General features: G+C 42.4%; 2 protein-coding genes and 2 long non-coding RNA genes across 5 annotated transcripts; all 4 read right to left on the bottom strand.

Moving 5' to 3' along the window:
* Nucleotides 1-47: 47 nt before the first annotated feature.
* CG45075 (uncharacterized protein) lies at nucleotides 48-5,134 on the bottom strand. Its single transcript, NM_001298735.1, has 4 exons — nucleotides 4,302-5,134; nucleotides 2,839-3,551; nucleotides 1,393-2,753; nucleotides 48-1,308 (listed from the first exon to the last, which is right to left on the bottom strand). Exon 1 carries the CDS (start codon nucleotides 4,975-4,977, stop codon nucleotides 4,726-4,728), a length of 252 nt encoding a protein of 83 aa, NP_001285664.1. The 5' UTR covers nucleotides 4,978-5,134; the 3' UTR covers nucleotides 48-1,308; nucleotides 1,393-2,753; nucleotides 2,839-3,551; nucleotides 4,302-4,725.
* On the bottom strand, nucleotides 48-13,943 carry Kr-h1 (Kruppel homolog 1). Of its 2 annotated transcripts, none has more exons than NM_058119.5 (4): nucleotides 12,806-13,943; nucleotides 2,839-3,551; nucleotides 1,393-2,753; nucleotides 48-1,308 (listed from the first exon to the last, which is right to left on the bottom strand). In NM_058119.5, exons 2-4 carry the CDS (start codon nucleotides 3,532-3,534, stop codon nucleotides 990-992), a joined length of 2,376 nt encoding a protein of 791 aa, NP_477467.1. In that variant the 5' UTR covers nucleotides 3,535-3,551; nucleotides 12,806-13,943; the 3' UTR covers nucleotides 48-989. The 2 variants fall into 2 exon arrangements, with proteins under 2 accessions (NP_477467.1, NP_477466.1); NM_058118.5 differs by lacking the exon at nucleotides 12,806-13,943 and adding an exon at nucleotides 4,302-5,134.
* Nucleotides 13,944-16,417: 2,474 nt separating this feature from the next.
* On the bottom strand, nucleotides 16,418-16,782 carry lncRNA:CR44773 (long non-coding RNA:CR44773). Its single transcript, NR_124112.1, has 2 exons — nucleotides 16,712-16,782; nucleotides 16,418-16,654 (listed from the first exon to the last, which is right to left on the bottom strand). It is a non-coding gene; the product is annotated as a long non-coding RNA:CR44773 (long non-coding RNA).
* Nucleotides 16,783-16,809: 27 nt separating this feature from the next.
* On the bottom strand, nucleotides 16,810-18,093 carry lncRNA:CR9162 (long non-coding RNA:CR9162). The gene is made up of 2 exons (NR_047911.1): nucleotides 17,907-18,093; nucleotides 16,810-17,861 (listed from the first exon to the last, which is right to left on the bottom strand). It is a non-coding gene; the product is annotated as a long non-coding RNA:CR9162 (long non-coding RNA).
* Between the last annotated feature and the right edge of the window lie 3,120 nt (nucleotides 18,094-21,213).

Here is a 21,213-nt window from a genome sequence, read left to right as displayed (position 1 = left end):
AGTTTTTTAAATTAAAACGCCCCATTAAAATACACATACACCGAATTGGTTTATTTCACGCTTGTTTATTGATTTTCAGATTTCATTTGCGTTTTTTCATGCAATATTTGATTTTAGAATTTAAATCTATGTATTAACTCTGCGTTTACAAAAACTATGCTGACGCTCTTAATTATATTTGTTATCTTCTGGTTTGAAAATGTATATAAACGTAGTTATGCTTGCTTTCTTCTTGTTTATCAGTTCAATATTCTCCGTGTGTAAAATTAAAGTTACCGATCCTTTTTCCTCAGTTTTCCCTTATTTAGTGTATAAAATGCATATAAAATGATGGGTACATGATGTCAAAGATGCCGTTGACACTAATCGTGGAGGGGAAGGAAGAAGTTTGGCGAGCAGAGTTCATAATAAATAAGTATTATATGTATTTTATAAATATTAAGCGCCAATATGGCCATGGTTTTTCGTTCTCATTAATATGTGTATATATGTAGTTATGCGCGTAACTTATTATTGTGTACGGTTTGGATTTGGGTTTGGGTTTGGGTTTGGGCGTCGTTAAGTGATCTTTTATATATAATTAACTTAGTTATATGCTAATGCTTAATACGCATAATGCCAATTGCTGCAATTTGACTAAGTGGACAACACAGGAAAACAAACTATACCTACATTGTATATGCCAAACTAAAATGAAATTTTGCAATATGGGTGAAACTATTTTCAAATCAAACATTCAACAAAACTCGGATCAAGCCAATAAAACGTAATAGGAGGTAATATTAATTTTAAAACAAATTTTTCCCTTTTTTAATACTTTTGGCATTTTCATTTTCGCTGCTGGAAAACTATCTCACTGCCATATCCATACGTTTCTATGCTTTCTTTTTCCAGGCCTAACCCCGAACCTCAGAGAAAAAACTTAGGCTAATTTCAGTTAGAATTTGTTTGGACAGTCTTAATGCTGATTGGGGATCGGCCTTGGACCCCTAGGAGGCCTTGGCGAACTGAATGACCGAGCTCATTCGCATCACCTTGGACCCGGGTCCATCCCCGGCGCCAACGGAAGCGGCACCACCGGCGGCGGAGGTGCCATCTCCGCTAGCCTTCTCCGAATCCACCTGACCGTCGTCGCCCTTGTTCATGTAGTGCTTGCGCTTGCGCAACGGCAGCGTCATCACGTTCCGGTCGGCCATCATCAGGGAGTCGCTCTCCGGCGAGGAGCTACGTTCCGGCGACTCCGTGCTGGAACGCAGGCCGATGGCCGCCTCCACGCGTCGCACAACGTCCGGATTGGGTAGAGCGGATCTGATGGGAATAGTAAGCAATTCGATTTAGTTATACTCTTAGACAAAAACACAAGCATCCGGCTTGGGGGACCAAAATACTCACTCATATTTGGGCACTGGTGCATAGCCCTTGTGCAGCCCGTGGCGAGCGAGATCACCACGCTTGAAGTGCTCGATCAGCACGGTGGCTTCATGGGTGTCATCGTAGTTAGCCGCTAGATCGCTGACGTGCAGAGTGGGCACCTGTGGCTGGTGGCTTGGCGCCGGCTGCTCCGTTGGGGGTAAGGAGCCGTGGCCGCGGCACAACTGCATCATTTGCCAGGCGGCTGCGTGCACATCCTCATCCTGCACCTGGTCATCGTTGTCGTCATGGCGACGCGCAATGCTGGCCGCTTCAAGCAGGGCAGGATTGATGGTTAGACCAGCGGGTTGTGGCTGCAGTTCGAGTAGACTTGGCGGTGCCTGGTAGTAGTCCACAGTGCTTTCTGGCAGCTGACCCTGGACCTGTTGCATGCTCAAATCTGTGGGCTCCTCGTCTGCATAGGTGCTGTGGGCGGGCTGGGCGCTGGACACGCCGCTGTCCCGGCTCAAGGCATCCGCCTCCATCTGGACGGGCAGGTAGTGGGCCGATGTGGGTGGTGGCGAGGCCATGCTGCTGGCCGATGGCGAGTATGTGGAGCTGAGTGAGCTGGGCGAGAGCGGCGAGGAGGTAGGGATGGAAAGGGTGGCTGCAACGGTTTTGGAAACGCGCGGCTGGCGAGCCTGGCGAGGTTTCTTTGTGGCCGGTGGCGAGCTGGGCGGCGAGTGGTTGCTGCTCTCGGAGTTGCTGCTGACTCCTTGCAAGGACGGCGATCCGGCGGAGGAGCCTGCGGACGTTGATGCTGCTGCCGACGCAGCCGCCGCCTCCGCTTCGTCGTCGGGTACTTCGTTGGCATGGCCCTTGATGTGGGCCTCCATCTCCTTCTTGTTCTTGAACGTCTCGTCGCAGATGGTGCACTTGTAGCACTTGGAGCCGTAGTGCTGGACGCGATGCAGTTTCAGCACATGATTGTAGCCAAAGTCCCGGAAGCAGATGTCACAGTGGTAGGGCTTCTCGCCCGTGTGCGTTCGCGAGTGCACCTTGAGCTGCTTGGAGCAGGTGAAACCTTTGCCGCATCCCGGCTCCGGGCACTTGTACGGCTTCTCGCCGGTGTGCGTGCGCATATGGATCACCAGCTGGCCGGACTGGATGAATGTCTTCTCGCACACGGAGCACTTGTGTGGCCGCTCGCCGGTGTGAATGCGCATGTGGCGGTGCAGCTTCCCGGAGTGTTCGAATGCCCGTCCACAGACGTCACACTTGTACGGACGCTCCTTCGTGTGGATGCGCCGGTGCACCTGGAGGTTCTCCTTCACGCTGAACAGCTTGTGGCAGAACTCGCACTCGAATGGCCGTTCACCAGTGTGGGTGCGGTAGTGGCGGATCTAAAAGCGAAGGAGATATATTACTTATTAATATCACTGATATGGTGGTCCAAATATTTCAAATCTCTGTTTTCGTGACACTTACCAGCCTGGCGGGTACGGCGAATGTTTTCTGGCAAACATTGCACTGATAGGGATCTGCTCCGGCGGCCACGTTGGCCAGCGGCTTGATGGTGGGGCTCTTGGGAATGCCCACCGGCAGACCGGCATCATTGAGCTCGATGGCCGCGGTTGAGACGGGCGCAGCAACGCCGGCTCCAGAGGCGCCATTAAGCGACAGATCTTGGTTCTTCGAGTGCGACTTGGTGTGTGAGGTGTGGGCGGACTTGCTGCCAAAGGTCATGCCACACTGGTCGCACTTGAATTGCGGTTTGCTGGCGCTGGGCTTGCGCACCTGCGACACCACGGCTGCCGACGCTGGGAATCCGCCGACGGGCTCTGTCTTGATCCGCTGGGCTGATGGAGCTGCTGTGGGTGCTGCGTTCGTAATACTTTCATGTTGCTGCTGTTGTTGCTGCTTCTGATGCTGCTGGATGGCCAGTTGGTAGCTGACAAACTGCTGCTGCTCCTGCTGGTGCTGGTCCTGTAGCTGCAGTTGCATTTGTCGCTGCTGCGGCGTCTGCAGCAGCTCGAAGTGCTCCTGTTGGCCGCCGGATGGCGGAACTCCTAGGCCCACGCTCGTGGTCGTCGCTGTTAGTGGAGGCGGAACCTGGAGGCAGAACTGCGCCTGACTAGATTGTTCCGTTTTTATAAGCAGCTGGTTGGCGGAATAGTAAACCATTTTGGTTGTGGCTGAATCTGGAAGAGGGCGAAAAAGAAGGAGCCGCATTAGATTTTTGACCATAGTTAACTAGTTTGATACCTGACCAAAATAGTTGGTTCTAAATAGACTTAAGTAATAATACAAGAAATTATAAATTAGATACTGCTTATTAGTTATATTAGCAACCTATTGTTTGGTTTTTGTGGTTCTACAAAGCCAGCTTAACCATAGTATAAGGTCTAACTCCTTTGCCCCCCATCAATTCACAATCTGCGTCTCAGGAAAAACACGGAAGCAGATAGAAAGTGCAATACGGGTGGTTAGGAAAAGTCTCGTAAGAGCCAAAGGAAAAAAGGGCGTAAAGGGGAAAACCCACCCCGTGAATTTGTGCTACGCACTTTCTGTTATTGCCGGCCGGGGTTTTCCAAAATAAGGAAAACCTAGCGAGAGCTTATGGGGGGAGGAAAAGCGAAGGCGCAGGAGAGTGAGAGCCAGAGGAAATGGGAAAAATTTCATTGAGAACCCTGCCTCGAAAATGTCCCACTTGGGATATTTGGGAGATAGCATTACGAATCGTACGGTTTCCAACCGGCATTTCCCGTTGCCATCCTGCTCGCTCGCACTTTCTGTATCAGTCGCGCTGTTGTATTTTTTTTTTTTTTTGTTATGATAGTATGAACGAACCCCACAACTTCCCCCAAAACAAAAATTGCGTATACCAAAACAAAATGGCGTCGTGAGGGAACTTTTTCGGTCTGAATTTTTAGGAAAAGCATCTCAATTACCTTTCGCCGGCGATTTTTTGACGGCAACAGCCTTTGCGGGACTCTTGGATATATCGAGCAGTTCCGTGCCCGATTTCTTGAGAACATCCTTAATCCAAATTTGTTTGGGTGCCCAAGATTTTGTATCATTCTTGCTTTCAGTCATCTTGCTACTGCTCCATACAGGTTTTCCTCCTAATAATACTTTTTGATTGTTCAAGTCAAATCATTCAATTGTAAGCAAGTCTAATTTATAATATAGTTTATAAGTTTGAAGAGATCTTTTCTTATTCAATGTGTATACTTGTAAATTTATTCATTGATTTGAGTTTACAAAATCAGACTTTAGCGCTGAACTCGTGTCAGTTTTTCAGTATCAGTCCCTCGATTTGTATATCAGCAGTCTTAAGATTTATTCATTCATTTAGCTCGTCTCATGACATTTTTAGACAAGGATTTTCATTTGACGCGTGATTTTCTCCTTGATCAGGTTCTTCTTGATGATTTTGATGATTTTCTTCAAGTCCTTCGACTGTTGCACGGGATAGGTGTGTTGGTAGTGTTGCATATTTTGCGGAGGCTGCTGTTGGTGCTGATGATTGCGGTATTGGTGGTGCTGACCGCCCTGGCCCGAGCCCTTGTTCATACGCATTTTTCTGAATGATCTCAAAATATCGTTCATTGAAAAGTCGGTCATTTTCGAGGTGTGGACCACACACACACACACACACACAAGCACACGCACACGCACAACACCCGTACAAACAACACTTAACGGAGTAGAATGGGATTCAGATTATGTTCACATCGCCGCTCCCGAGGTTTTCGGTTCGATGGTGTAACGGAGACTGGTGGGTGAGTTCCCGAAAAATCTGCCTCAAACCCTGTCACGGAAAAATCAACCACCACCAACAAGAATGGTCCCATTGGATCTGAAATTTCCCTCAATTGGAAAATGTTTGAGTGCGATGACAAGGGAAATTTTCGAGTGTTTCTTTTTTTTTTGAGTTTGAGTGGTTTCGGACTTTTCCGATGACATTCTCTTTTATGGAGCACCAAAATTTCCCCGAGCTCAGGGAAATTTCATTGGTATCTAAGTTATCTGCGACGTTTATTATTTCAGACTAATTGAAAATATGTACATATACAAGCATTGAATAAACTTTGAACTCTGAAGTGATTTCATTTAAGTGATGTAATTAGTTGGGTTTTCATTGATAAGATTCTAGCATTTGAGTCATAAATGCAACGAATTAGGCAATAAGTTCTGATAGTTCTTATCGCAGTCTTATAGTTATTATTCTTTAAAGTACCAAAGTCCAACTTGCTTGCCACACTTAGCATACCAATTAACTAACAATTGCGGCAACTATACGTTTAGAGGCTACAAAATCTCAGGGATATATTTTGAGCAGTCCATCTATAGAAAGCCAACGACCAGTTTCCACCTTCAACAAGCGAACATTTATAAGAAACCCTCCCAAAAAACAGAATGAGCACGAGAAGCAAATGTTGAAATACAAAAGTTTCGGTGAAGGCAGGTTCAAAAAACTTTATCGGCTTTCGTTGTTATTGTGTCTGAATGTTTATTCGGCTGGCTGTGCGTTAAACTAGCGCAAAAGTTCATTAACATTCGACACAAAAACTATTTTTGAGTGAGTGCGGTGTTGTTGGAGGGCAGAGAATGATCACCGATCCCCCGATCCCCCGATTCGTGCGCTCGTGCTCTTTTGGGTTGCCCGACCAAAAAGTTTCTGAAGGTATGAACGACACAATATTTTTTGAGGGGGAAAGACACAATTATCTCTTATGAGTTGCTTCCCAAAACGGGGGGCAGCTAGAATGGGAAAAACGAGGGGAGGGGATTCAGCTGCGGTTCGGAAAAGTTAAAGTGCCGTTATTTTGTTGGGATAGCTCTGAAATAAAGCGACTTAAAACTGGTCTTTAATGGAAGTGATCGCCGTGTTTGGATAGATCAGTAAAGTTGCTTGGCGGTCAGTATGAAAGCTAGATACAAACAGATACCAGATTGAACGTGAAACGCTCAAACGAAACTAAACTAAACTAAAAGAAGTATTTATATTAAAATTATAATTAAATTCACTTCGGTTCACTTCCAAAAATACACCCTATTTACACATGCATAGCTATTTTACACGTGGAGATACATACGCAGAGATACAGATACATAAATTGAGTTGGTTTGGATTCGGTGTTGCTTTTTGGTGTCTTCTTTGTGGACTTTTGATGGGGTCATTGAACACTTAAATATAAGCAAATTGTAAGCTTTTCACTTCGCTTCCCCCCTCGAATCGGATTTTTTTATAAAATTACTTCTGCTCCCGTCGAGAGTATCTATTCCAACCGGAGGATCGCGTTAACATTTCACATACATATTCTAGCTAAGGTTCGATGAGCCCCGATAAGATAAGGCAATATAACACGACACGTTCGCCGTTTTTCAATTCATAGGATGTCCCTCAATGAAATTGTACGCTAAAGTTAGGGCTCTAGGCAGACTTATCAAACGAGAACTATCAACAGCGATAAGATATTGAAATTAAGCGAATGAAATTGGAGTGACTGGAAATTCCATGGTGGGGAATATGGCCGGAAGGATTGAAAATTCCAGTCTAAAGCACAATTATTAACCTTCGACTATTAAGGCTCAAATTATGAACATACTAAATGTTTTAAAATATATAGATATTCTTTTTTGAAAACGTGTACTTGTTATATATTTTTGAAAACAAAGTCAGTTTACTATAGAATCTTTGCATATGAAACATGAGAGAACGAGAGCTGTACGAACGACTGAACGAAATATGCCAGATTTAGAAATTTTAGCATTCTACTTTGGTGTTGTATTTATATAGCGAAGGTCTAGACACGAAGTCTGAGCTTAGGCTGCGCAGCTGCTGCTCTGCCGCCGCTCTGTCGACGCCTCTGCCGCAGTGTGCGTCGCCGCTGCCACGCACAAATTGCGTGGGCGAAGTGGTTGGGTTGGCCTAGGTCAAAAAGCAAAGACACGCACTCAGGCAGGCAGCGAGTATTACAGTTACGATGAGCGAGAACGCATACTATAGTCGCAAGGGTTGATGTACAAAGAATGGTGTCGGGGGGAGCTTCATAATCGCTAAGCTGGAAAATGTGGCGTAATATTCCCAAGTCAGCTTGCGCTAGTTGGCGAAATTGAATACCAGAATTATATTCTACAATACGAATACATTCATATGTGTGTACATAAATTCAGAAGCACAATGCACTATAGGGAATTCGAATTTGTTGTCGCAAATAAATATCTCGTAAACATTTTAAAATCCGTTAAGAAACAAATTTTCAAATTTTCAACGTTTTTAATAACACATTTTTGCTAACAAATAAGATCAAATTCCCCATAGTCCAATGACGTGTTTTCACTTTTTCAACATCTGTATACATATCTCAATATGCACGTACAAGCATTCATATGTACTGATGTACATACAATTCAGAAATACAGAATTAAGAAATGGCGCAGCCAGGAAACCTTCCCTTTCGTTTGGCCCATCCAACCAACACCCCGCCCACCCACTGGGCGTTGTTGTTTTTGTTGTTGCTGCCACTGCAACAGTCACCGCAAACAACATTGCTTACTCATTGCAGAGAGCGACAGCAAGAGAGTGGGGTGAGAGGAAGAAGAAGAAGAGCGAGCCAACACGCGCATTGATTGTGAGGCTGTCGAAAACTCGCGCACGACCTCCTTACGGCAGCCCGTGTTGCTGCTGCCCGACGAGCGAGTCGAAAACCCATGCACGCCCTCCACGTGTAGTTCAAGTTCAAGACAACAGCGAGAGTGTGAGGCGAGTCGGCACGGCGCACACAATGACAATGTCGCGAGTGTGAGAGTGCAGTCGAATTCGAGTTCTGCGAACGCGCTGCCTGCGTCGACGCTGCAGTTGGCGTTGCAGGCGAACTTTTTCTATAACTGTGTGTGTGTGTGCAAGGTCTAGGTAACTTTGCATTGCATACTTTTTTGAAGGATTTAGTTAAATTTTGAAGGTATGGTTTAAAATTGGAAATAATTATGCATATTTTATTAGACAAGGGTCAGAAGAAGGAAACCCCTTAAAAACTGGTTTAACTGCAGCTACAGAATTGCCCAACGCAGTTCCGCTTCAGCTTTAACTCTGCTCGATAAAACGCTGCCATCAGCGGCAAACAACGTCGCTGGCGACGAAGCAACCTCAATCCAGCCAAGGGTTAACGAACTACGAAAAAAGCTCACAGCGATATTTTTTCGAAAAGTGTAGAGAAAAGAGATCCAAAAAATACGTACGAGTGTCTTGGTGCCGCAAGAAGCCCCAAAAAACACTGCCTTTTGGGGGGCGGGGATTCGGATCCAGATACAGATACAGATGCAGATACAGATACAGACACAGATGCGATCGGCGCTGGGCAACCACAGTCAAGCCATAATGTTTTGTGAAAACCCCGAAATAAGTACGATAAATAATACGAGTACAGATCCCAAAAAAGAAGCAACAAAGGGGCGGCATGCACAAGTGCCGCCTTTACGTGCCGAATTTTGTGTTCTTTGTCCGAAAAGGGGATTGAATTCACTTTACATACTCGTTCCTTTTGTTCTGGAACCAAATTGAAACACGGTTTTTACGGCACCACCTTAAAAATAACCAGGCACACACATTCGGTTGAACTTTTTGCTTTTTGGGGGAGTGCCGAAGCTTTCGATATTTTTGGAGCTGCATTAGGGGAGGGCAAACGAGTTAACCCCGTAAGCTTCCGGCATTACGGATAACACTCTGACTAACGAAATCGAAGGGCCCATCATTCCGGGGGTGTGTTGCCAGAACTGGTCGAGTTTAAGTGATCTCGATACGCGAACATCAAACATCAATTTATAGTCTACGCCAGTTACTCAGCGGAAGATTCCAAACGAGTGGTGCGTATCTTGCATTGAACATTGCAGAAGGAGTTTGAGTATGTGTGTGTTATTTTTTTTTTGGCAAAAACAAGTTTGACAGGTTGATTGCCATGAACCACAAAAGTGATGCCAAGTACTTGTTAGAAATGTAGCCCTGTTTTCGAATGCACTTTATTGAACTAAGCTAGCTTCTCTTGATAAACTACATTGTTATGAAATATTCACATAATACTGACCACTTTCGATACCTTGAACTTGAATTTCGCAGAAGCGCAACTGGCCTTCAAATGAAGCTCGGTACAGTGAGCACTCGGTACGAAAGCGCTCAACGTTGGCGTGTACAGCCAACGAGCAGCGTCAAAAGCTGACGACGCGACGCTGCAGTCTTGTCCTTGAACTTGGCAAACATTTTTGCTGCTGTATTTTGCGCACACACACTCGTGCAATTCGCCTTCAAATGCACACAGCTGCAGCTGCAACGAGGGCGCATTGTTAATGTATTGTGCACCGCGCTTATATACAAATTTGCGTATCTGTGTGCCACACGCATACAAGCATAATGTGGCCACAATAATTTAACGTTTTTATGAAGAACATTGAATAATCATTGCTCAACTTAAAATACATTTGCAAAAGTCAGAGTGAGATGGCAATAAATTTACTTTAATCACGAGCCATTGTTTCGGAATTTCGCAAAATTATTAATCTGAACTTCTGAATTTTGAAGAATGTTTTAGATTTCTTCATTAAATTTTAGGCACAATTTAATCAGATGCAAACACTACTTATAAAATTTAAAGAATTTCGCCAACTGATGAAATCTTTCTAATGAATAGTTAAATTCGGAGAATGGTCATCATAAAATATTATTTGCTTTCTTAATAGATAACAATAATCTAGGAATCATTCACAGCTGTGCTTCCAACTTAAAAGAGCCTTATCAAGGGGTTTTTTGACACGTGTACCCTTCTTAATATCAAATAAGTTCCCAAAAACTTGAGTAGTACATTTGAATAACGAAATTCACAAAACACTGACCATAGAAAACTTTTTGTGTGTATGGCGTATATTGGCAGAACCGGCAATTAGAAACAAGACACAAGAAACTGCTATAAAATTTGTTAACCAAGGTCAACATTTTTTATTTATAAAAGTATCAAAAGAGCAACAATTGGATGGGCGAGAGGGGGTTGGGCGAGCGGTCGGACATCCTAAATATATGCATACATATATGTATGTATGTATGTATATACATCACTCGAACTTGATAAACAAACAAGCGATAGCAGCAACAACGCTTCTAAAGAACTTCCAAAACGGCACCAGTAACGAAATTCACGAAAATATGGCGAATTTGATAGGATAGGCAGGGTAGGGGGCACGGGGAGCCATGGGGGTGCCTAAGAGATACAGAAATTTTTGGCAGCACACACAGATACGCGTGAACGCATACAGAGGCGCAGGTTTTACGCATGTCTGCGAACCGGCTTTTTTCGCTTTATTCGCCATTTGCGTTAGAATATCTCAACTCGAGCCAGTGCGTTGTGTGTATCTGCCAACGATACAGATACAGATACAAATACAGAGCAACAAAAGTCTCCCTAATTGTTGCTGCCGCGTTCCAACATAAAACTCAATGGGGTAGGCAAAGGGTAGGTCCCCCAATCAGTCGAAAAATCGAGGGTTTCGCCATGTGACTTGGTCATCGCCCCAAAATGTGGCAGAAAATATGGAGAGTATATAGCGAAATGCTATATAGCCTGCATGAAATCGGAGAATGCCTGATAAGGCCTTCGCTTCGTTTGTGCTTTTCGCTTTCGCTGATATTTGATCACAGTTTTCACATTTATGACCAGAAACAACCGACCGACATTGTTGCTTCGCACTGCTCTAAAAATAAATTCCAGTTATAAATATCGCTTATTTGGTTTATTGCCAAGGTGCCAAGTTAAAAGTGCTAAGAATAATTGCAAAATACAATCAGGTGCAAAGATACAAAACGATACGATTAGAAAGAGCAAACTTGATATGCCTAGAATTGAAGTTTGAAAATGTGATACTTTAATAATGAATACAAAAATGCTTTTAAAATATTGATAGATGCAGACAGTACTTCAAAAGATTGAAAATGGTTACCATTCGATTGTACTACGCCCGCTCCATCGACCAACACTATCACTATCACTAGTTAGCATTTCCGCCTTCCAACTTTTTTATGGCCAAATCGTTCATATTTAATAAGCTCTATAATCGGGCAGTTCGTTCGCATATCGGTCATATATCTTGGCATCCCCAGCACCAGCACCAGCAGCATACAATCTGAGCACGGCACCATTCATAAAGCAGCTGCTCCCACATACAGCAGTACATTTGAATATCGCCAAAGTGATTAGATAAGAGTTCGGGTTGCCCAGCCCAATCCCAATCCCAATGAGTGCCAACAGGTGGAACGTGAATGAACGCAGCTACGACAACTTGAGTGAGTGCGGCCCGAAAAGAAAGAAAGAAAGACGTATCAAAATCAGCTTAGTAATGCCCGCGATAGCGATACCAGCATTAACTTATTGTGTTTTTCTCTTGCTTTATAATCGGTATTTTTGTTTTTGTGCCCTATGCGACGACAATTTCCTGTGAACATAAATACCTCAATATCAATTCTCCCAGATTAAGACAGCAATGAATTTTTTTTTAGCAACCTGCTCGTTGGTGCCCATTTTCGATTCTTGGTGCTCGTTTATTTCTACTTTCGCCCGACGTTGGCACTGACCTTCGGACACAAAATTGGCAAATGATTTGATAAAAAGTGTGATAAAATCAAATTTATGTAATTTCTGAACAAAGCTATGGATCTGAATTTCGGATACAGATTATCGTCAAAGTACTTAAAGTGTCATGGTTATTTGCCTAATGCTCCGGTTAAAGCCCAAATCATCATTAGATTCGGTATGTAATCGAATTGTCAAGGCTTTCCCTTTCTATGGCGCTTCTGGTAAACAGATCACCTGTTCATATGGTTTTGCTATCACAATTTGATGGCATGATCCTGTCAAGTGTTAAGACCCCAAATAAGTGACTCACCAGCACATGAGTCACCCAATGCTTAGGAAACCCCTCTTGAGGATCGATAGAGCCATTACCAAAAGTGGCGAATACCTAGAACGATTTATATTAGCCTATTGTCATGATGACTCAAAAGGTCGATTCTTAAGCTAATTGAGCTTTGAGTCACCATGAAACAGCTGGTAAAGTAGCTGTGGAGGTATGTTTTTAGGGACTTTTTTCGATGTGCCAATAGATACTGCATTGCGGTAATGGGTGAAATGGCAATAGGAAATTAAACGAGTGCATCATGGGGCGTATGAGTGATTTTTTGTATTGATTGCGTATTTATAGATCTGTTGTGATACTTTTTCGGGGCTTATCATTGTCGTGCCATATTAGGTTTGACGTAAATTGCGGGACATTTTTAGGAGAAGTCGTTAAAATGTTGAACAATAGAATTCCAGAAAAAATGAAAAAAATCATGATGTCTTTTTTTACATGTGAATAAATATTACAAAATTTTAAATATATTTTAAATGTTCTTATGCAAAGAACTCACCATAAAATTGTTCTATAAAGTCCGGAGAATTCAGTTTATAAGTCCTTCTCGACCGCAAATCGTAATCCAAGTTGGCTTCTTGATGTGTGATCACTTTTTTGCTTAATTGCCGATTTTTCCTTTATTTTTCAAGTTCTGAGGGAGTCGCGCGTCCAAACGCGCAAATCGACCAGAGGCAAGTGTTTTCCGCCTAAACTTTTTCACTTTTTCACTGCGCCGCGTAACCGTAATCGCAATCGCTGCGACAGTTCTCTGGTTCTCTCTCTGTCTCTCCTTTTCGCACTAGCCAATGACCAATTTACAAAACTCAGTGAGACCGTTAGAAGAGGAACGTTTCTGTTTTCCGTTTAGCAGTGCTATTATTTTTGTTATTGTTGATGGTAGCTGAGTAGCACTGAAAGGCGGTGAGCAAGCGATCGTAGCGACGTATACTTGATTTTCGGCATTCGGGTGCGCGCTCGGTTTCACTCGGCTCTCTTCGGGCGAGCCACTCGTCGACAACCTTCGCGCTTTGATATTATAAAATTATTATTTTCAAGTTTAGAATTGTGCTGCTCTCTTGCACTGATGTTGCTATTGCTTTTGCTATTGTTTTTCTTTCCCGATTTCCGTGAATATGTTCTAGTCACGAGTGTGTGGTCCGATGTGCGTGTATGTGTGTTTCTGTGTGTTTATTATCTGCTGAGCAACTAACAATCGTTGTTGTTATCTCTGCGCACATTCACACGCCACTTTAAACAATATTGACCTAGGCTGTTATGTCGTATTCGGGCTATACATACATGTACATTCAGCTTTACTAATTCACTAATTCTTCGCACTTCCTACCTCTGCTTGTGTCAGCTCGCCGGAAATAAACTTATTTTCGGCTTCCCGATATATTAGAGCTGTCAGTCTTTAGTTGTAACGTACACACAACGTAAAAAATTGATTTAAAAATTGCACTTGCGTTGGAAACTATAACACTTAACGACCACCACTTTTCTTCTACTTCATAAGGCAAACGAGATCGATTGGTAGGTAGTATTTAACGATTTGATTGGGTTCTTTGCGATTCGCAGCTGCTGGGCATTAACTTTCTAAAACTACTCGAGGTCCAAGTTCCCCTGAAATTCGGAGAACGTCACGTCCGTGCGCGTTGCCTGCTCGTCGAGAAATACGAGAACCGAAAAGTTCGACGAGAACAAAGCTCGCGGTGGCAGCGGCGTCGGCTGCGCAGCCAGCGCAGAACGAAAGTCGATATGCGTGTGTGTGTGTGAACCGGCATTTGCCGCAGCTGCTATACACACACACGCACAGAATAAGTTAATAAAGGTGGTTCGCCGCCTTCGCAGTTTTTGTATTTTTTTTGCAATGGTTGTTGCTGCCTCTGCCTCTGCTGGCACCGCTCAACTTACTCAATAAAATTTTTATTATGATATCGCCGCACACGTAAAAAATGTCGACGTTTGGAATGGTCAGAACATCAGATTTGTTAACAAAGAGTATGGCCGTTTCAGATAGCCGCTGATTTGCCAGTCACCGTGCAAGGGTCGTCGATTTGATTAGATTCAGATCGAAAATGCAGATAAATAGCTGCCCCCTAAATCGATTGCAAAGTAAACATTAGAGCTTAATATTCATGCTTAAGAAATTGAAACTGCTGGATTATTAATTGTTAAAATATAGTTCAAATAGTTCACTCGTAATATTTAATTTATATGTAATCTATATTTATAATTAATATTTACCATTTATATGTGCTAAAATGTTCTGGCATCCGATCCCAGACAGCATTTAATCCAGCCACCCGCAAAATGCATTCTCATTTTGTTTTATGTACATACATATGTACATATGTACATACATTTGTTATTGCAAGGAGTGTATTGACCTGCGATTTCTTTTGTGGCGACGATAGCGTTGACGAAAATGACAATATTAAAAGAATTGCGTGTATAAATAAACGGCGCGCTGCAGAATTCGGAGAACCCAGAAATTTCTTAATTTCCATGGGCGCAAAAGAAAAAGAAAGAGCCAAGCAATTTTTGTTTTTTGGCGGCGAAGAAAGCCGAACGCATTTCCTGCGCTGCTGCGGCGCTGCCACTGCGCTGCTGCTGCCAAAGCCAAAGAGAGGGGGTGTGGATTGCGGGGGTCAGACGGTGCAATAAATTCGGGCTTCATCCCTCCTGCGACAACAGCAACTACAGCAACAACAACCAGCAGCAAACTCAAGCCCAAACCCCGAAGGTCTGGCAACTTGCAGAAAGGGCAGCTGGCAGAGTTCGCGTGGCGGCCGTGCAACGATTTTCGACGCCATCGAGAGGACGTGCAACGTTTTTCGCACATGCTGCACATGGGAATGGAAAATGGAAATCATGCATGCGCTTCATCATGGTGTGGGTATCCTCTCCGCCACCACCACTTCCCATTCAGCCGCTGCGCAGTCGCTGGGCACAGTGGGCGTGGTCGTCGCGCCGAGTGCCAAGAATTTCGACTTTGTGGGTGGACCCACCCGTTAACGAAGAATGCATTCATTTAGCTGTTCATTTTGTTCGTTTCACAGCGGTGGCATCAAATCGGTTCTGATGCACAGACAAATTGGCGTATAACAAATGCAGTAGTTGGCATTTAAAGTGAACTGCTGCATATAATGATCTAAAAATAGAAAAAAAAAAACTGAAACTTGATAGTCATAATATACATATACAGTATGTACGTATGTACATACACCTATATGAACAGATACACCTGATGAACAGATAGAATTATTATTGCACCTTTAACGCATGTAATCGGCTGTAATCGGCATAGGACTAACAGTATCATCTGCTCTTTATTTCAATTAAAATGAAAATAATTGGACAGAATCTTTCAAAGAAAATGAGGCGATCAAAAGCTTTAATTTTAATAAAATAACTATATATAATATAGGATGGTGATCAAGAAGACACGTATTTACCGTATGGAATTATAAATATTTTTATAATTAAAATACCCCCTGCAAAGGTTAAAATGAACCTATCAACTTAGATTTGTTGTTTTTTTTTTCACCAAAATGTGAAAAGCTGAGCATTGTGGGCGCGTTTGGCGTTCCGTGAGATTACGAGCTTGTTAACGTTGTTTACGCCTAGATAACAATGAAAAAATAGTGCGCCATCCAGAATGCGGTTGATATTAGATACGCGGGGGGCTGGCGGGAGTGGTTCGCAATCAGAGTGCAAATATTAGGGAACACACAACGTAGTGCCAACACTCGTGTGGAGCGTATTACATCTGCCGAGTGCGCAACAAGTTGAGTTTCACGGTTACCGCAACTTTGTAAATGCCCTATTATACAAAAAGGTGCATATGTATGTGCATCTAGGCCCTTCACTCCAAGACACCTAAAGTTCTGCTGTGTTGAATGCTTATCGCGCCGGACTTGCATAACTCGGGTGGCATTAAAGCCACCGCAATAGTGAATATTTATGGCATATATCAAGGGTCCAACAATCCGATTTGCATATACATATATGTACGTCTTGGTAAATGTGGCTAAATAATATACAGAGAATAGAACTACAGTAATGACTTTATTCCATCTGATGTAATTCCTATTATTGCGATTTCTATAGTGCAATAAATTTGTTTACAAAGATGCTAAATCACCGAAGGCAGAGCAAATACTTGGCACACAGACTGCGATTAGTTGACTTGGTCCGGAAATCGCTCTCCACGCTCTCTGTCTAATTTGCATGTTTATAGTTCCTAACACTTCACACATCGACAAACATAGTGAATACATGTATGTGAATGAGTGCATCGCGTATTCATTGCCAATGCCAAATGACGTAGAGTTGGAGGTTATTGTAAATAGCTAACCCAGGCCTACGAAGAAATATGAAGTTAATATAGGTTCTCATACTTTTCAAATCCTTTAAATACCTTTAAAACCTCTTTTAAATTACCAGATCATTGAAATTACACATACGTACCGTATGCCATTGCAATTTTATGTAAGACGAATTAATGCAGTACCAAGTGTCTGAAAAACATGGTTTACTGAAGCTCAAACTGTTTTTTTTTTTTTTTTTGCAGTTGGTATTTACATAAGGAGGAACGTAACTTGACAAATTGCGAAAACAGGCTGCACGCGAAAAAGAAAAGATTACAAAACACATTTCGCAGTTGTTTTCATTTGTTTTTCCGACTAATCCATGCATATGTACATTCATAATGCAATTGGCCTTAAACCGCAGGCGCCATTCGTTTCTTGGCTAAATTATCGCTGGGGAATTGTCGGTTCCATTAGGCATGCAGTTTGTTAACCATATTCAGTGCAGCATACAATGTAGCTCCACTGTACTCAATGATCGATAACTTGTATCGATAACAGGTGGCTTGAAATGTGGGAGGGGTGTGTGAAGGGTAAGCGGCATTGACATTCTGCACGTAGACAGACTGCGTCAATAATAACTGCATTAAACGGCAGTGCGCTCTCGCCCTTACTCTCTTCGTATCTTTGCTCTCCCTGCACTTACACTACTTACATATCTGCCCCTGCATTTCTGCTTTTCTCGCTCGCTCTCTCTATCTCGCCCATTCGGTTCATTGACCGCCAACACGTGCATCGCAAACCATTGCACGTCCTCTTCCATTTGCAATGGACATCGGATGTCGAAAACCCGTGCACTGCCTCCCCACATTACACGTTGCATTTATCGCCTGCACATGCTGGCTGCACCCCTCCCCCACACCACTTCGCTCGCTCACACTCCGTCGCCCAACTATAGAACGGCTTATAATAGCTAGACAGCACTTCCCGGCACTCCGCCTCTCTGCATCCATGCTTCTCTGCAGTTGTTGCGGTCTTGCCGCCTGATTTTTCGATTTTCCGCTGTTTGCCTTTCTGCTGCGCGTGGCCTGCACTTGTGTGTGTGCGTGAGTGAGTGAATGAGTGTGTGCTCTCTTCTTCTTCATATAGTTCCTATCTCAAGGCAAATTGCAGTTGACGAATAAGAGTTCAGAGGACTGAAGAAGATTGAAGTTCTTGTAATGTATCCACTTCTTTAATGAAATCTGCCTGTAGTTTAGTCTAATTTACTAATTAGCATAATAAGGTTTTTAAAATTTCGCTTACAATGTATACGGAATGCGGAAGTATTGCCAATAGGCAACCTTGACCATTCCACAAGGCCAATCTCAGCCGGGCATTGACTTCACTGCTTCAATGGGCCAAACGGACGGACCCACCTCCACCTCCAACCGCCGTCACCCACTTGACGATCGGCTTTTACGAGCACACGCGCCGCTTAGGCGAACGTAAACGTCGCAGGTGAAAAATGCAATGTGCCGAACGTAAATGCAAAAGTGCAATATTTTCTATTATTTATGATGACACGATCTATTAGTGCAACGGGCATTACGAAAACTGTGCGCACATTTCGGTGAATTTTACAGATTTTACTCACTGTAGTTCCGGAGCTGCAATATTTGCAATGTTTATAGATGGGGAGAACGTGTCCGTTACGCAAAAATCAATATCCTAATATGCCATAAACACTCACCTTAATTTATTGTGACTTTCGACAGTATTTGCGAAATAGTTGATAAGATATTCGCTTTGCTGGGTTGCCCGAAAATTAGTTAGTGATATCAGCTAACTTTGCTATGAATAGCAGGAATATTATTAGAAAATCTATGTACTCAGAATGGCAAAATAAAGGTCAGTATATCATTAAAACAAATGTATGCGATATGTGGGTTTTTTTGTGCGAAAGTGTGTATAGGTAGATAACTGAAATTCGAACATATAATTTATATTTAAACACATTCACATTACCGTTTTACATCGCGTTATAAAAAAACTCTTGTAATAATCTCGTCAACACGTAAACGGGTAATCAAAGTGCAAACGATAAGAATTAATATTTAATGAATAAATACACCAACGTAACGCGTTTTGTCATATAACCAACTTGATATTTTTTGTAAGTTATACGAAGCTAAAGATATAAACTTGTTTTAAGGATTTCATAAATTACGATTTATGAATGTGTAGTTTGGGTACTTACAACTACAACAAAAAACGCTTAAATAACAATTTCTTAGAATTATATTAGTAACTTTGCGTAATTGCGCTATTTGAATATGCAATCAGTATAATGACCTTAAATGTAATAGGCTATGCGATAATGCATTACACATATTACACGGTTATACTAGTTTGATTATCACTGCGGACTGACGCCCACGTAGTGACGAAGCGCACCAGAAGAGCTTGCGGACAGTCCGGGATATTTTTTTATATATATTAAAAAAAACGCTATTACAGGAATTCGCTCCTTGTTCATTGGCTTCTTACATATGTATCTATTGTAAAATAATAAAATCACAAATTAGACGTATTGCTTTTAATATAAGAGTTATGTGTTCTTATTGCATTTTTAGACTTCAGCAAGTTTTCCCAATTTCAAGGCATATTAAAATGTGTCAAATTGCTCCACCTTGAAGGTATTCCACCCTACAAGTTCTACAATAAGTGCCAACCAGCGGTAAAAATTTCCTTTTCTAGATTTGGGGGTTGGTTTTAGATCTCGAGGATTTTCCTGCGGCTTCTGCGTCTTGGGTAATTGGGCAAAGCCAGCTTTGCTTTTCCTTGGGTCAACGACCCCGAACCTTGCAAATTTTCTTTTCGATTTCTTGAAACCGAAATTTTCCTTCTCGGGGGTGGACTTTTCGGAAAGGACGAGGTGCGAGGGTGGTTTGGCCCATTGACATGCGCATACTTTTCCTTTCAATGAAATGGGGCGACTTCTCCCCCTCTATTAGTGCCCAAGCCCATTTTCGATTCCTTTCAACATAAGCATTAACCGGCCGGCTTTGTGAAATGGTATCCAAGAATGGGGGTTATAAACCCCAATATCACTCCATGTTAACAGATAACAAATTTTAAACGCATAGAATATAGATTTTTTAATGTAAGTGAAGCTGCACTTTTCCTCTTATTTGTAAAGCCCTTTAGAGAGGCAAAGACTAAAGATCAATTGGATCAAACATAACATTGCCACTTGAGGGAAGATATATGTGGGTATGGGCGCCACATAGTTAAGTAGTTCCTCCCCCAAACTTGACGATACAACAAAAAAACTATTTAAATAAAGCTCCATCAGAGATCATCATATATACAATACATAAGTTGAATGATTCTAACATCAAAATAATGGAAATAGCCAAAGACTGCGGGTAGAATTGAAAACCAGATCATCATGGAGTATAGAAAAGTATCAGTGAAGTAAGGGGAAATCCCCCAGGCAACTTACATAATACTATGGATACCGTTAACCAAGGGGTCACTGGCCACAGCCAAAAAAAAAAATAAATAAATAAATAAATGGAAGCACTTGTACTCCAACACACGCACACACACGCACATGCGGACTCACAGCCGGTTATGTCATGCCCATTGAATCCAATTGGAGGGAAATTCCCTTTGAGCGCGTTTCAACCGATTTAAAGGCATTTGAGTGGAAACCATATTTGCTAGAGGGAAATTCCCTTGTTCTAAGCTGTTTGAGTGAAACTTTCATTGTTGAGGCGGGATATTTACATTTCAAGCAAGTTTGAGTAGAAAAAAGTTGATGTATTTAGTTTGTTCGATAGAGATTATTATAAGTAAAATTTAAAAGCAATGAATAAAACTTTTTAAAATTCGGACAGCTTGAATACAAAACTCAATACACACTGATTGTCAAAAAAATTTGAGTGATGGAATAAAATCTTTAATACGAACACATTTTATTTAATTTTATTTTAATTTATTTGTCATTTAGCAAATATAAATAACTTTGTTAGTCAATTGGGAATAAATTATTTAAATATTGGCTTTTTAATCACAACTTTTTCAAACAAAAACGCACAATTTTCCATTGCTGCGGGTGGCATAAATTTCCCAATCAGCTGATGGAGCTGCGCAAACTCCAGACGACTACGCAATACAATTGAAATTGTTTTTTGGGGGAAATTCTGCGTGGTTTTCTTAGAGACAATTTCCCCCATTGATAATGGGGGAAATTTTCGATTTGGAAAATGCTCAAGTCGTGACCCATTTTCGTACAACATTTGGTGAAGAGTTCAAAGACCTTTTCTGGCTTGTGGATGGGAAAAGGGAATGGGAAGGGGAATGGGAAGGGGATTGGGAAGGGGAATGGGAAGGGGAATAGAGGCGGACAACCCCAAATGCGTGGGGCTTATTTTTCAGCTGTGCTTTATGCTTTCGCTTTCGGTATCTAATTTAGTTTTCACATTACACTCACGAATGCGAACAGCTAGTGCAACTGCTTTTCGGCTGTTTTGTGTGTGTGTGTGTGTGTGTGGGAGGGGGAGGGAGGGGGCTAACATGATGTCATTCGTTTTATTTATTTTTTTTTTGTTGGGGGGACAACTAG

Source organism: Drosophila melanogaster, chromosome 2L (genome assembly GCF_000001215.4).
Source record: "Drosophila melanogaster chromosome 2L".
NCBI classification, from domain to species: domain Eukaryota; kingdom Metazoa; phylum Arthropoda; class Insecta; order Diptera; family Drosophilidae; genus Drosophila; species Drosophila melanogaster.
The sequence above is the reverse complement of the archived record's forward strand: the minus strand, read 5'-3'. Positions and strand labels throughout refer to the sequence as shown.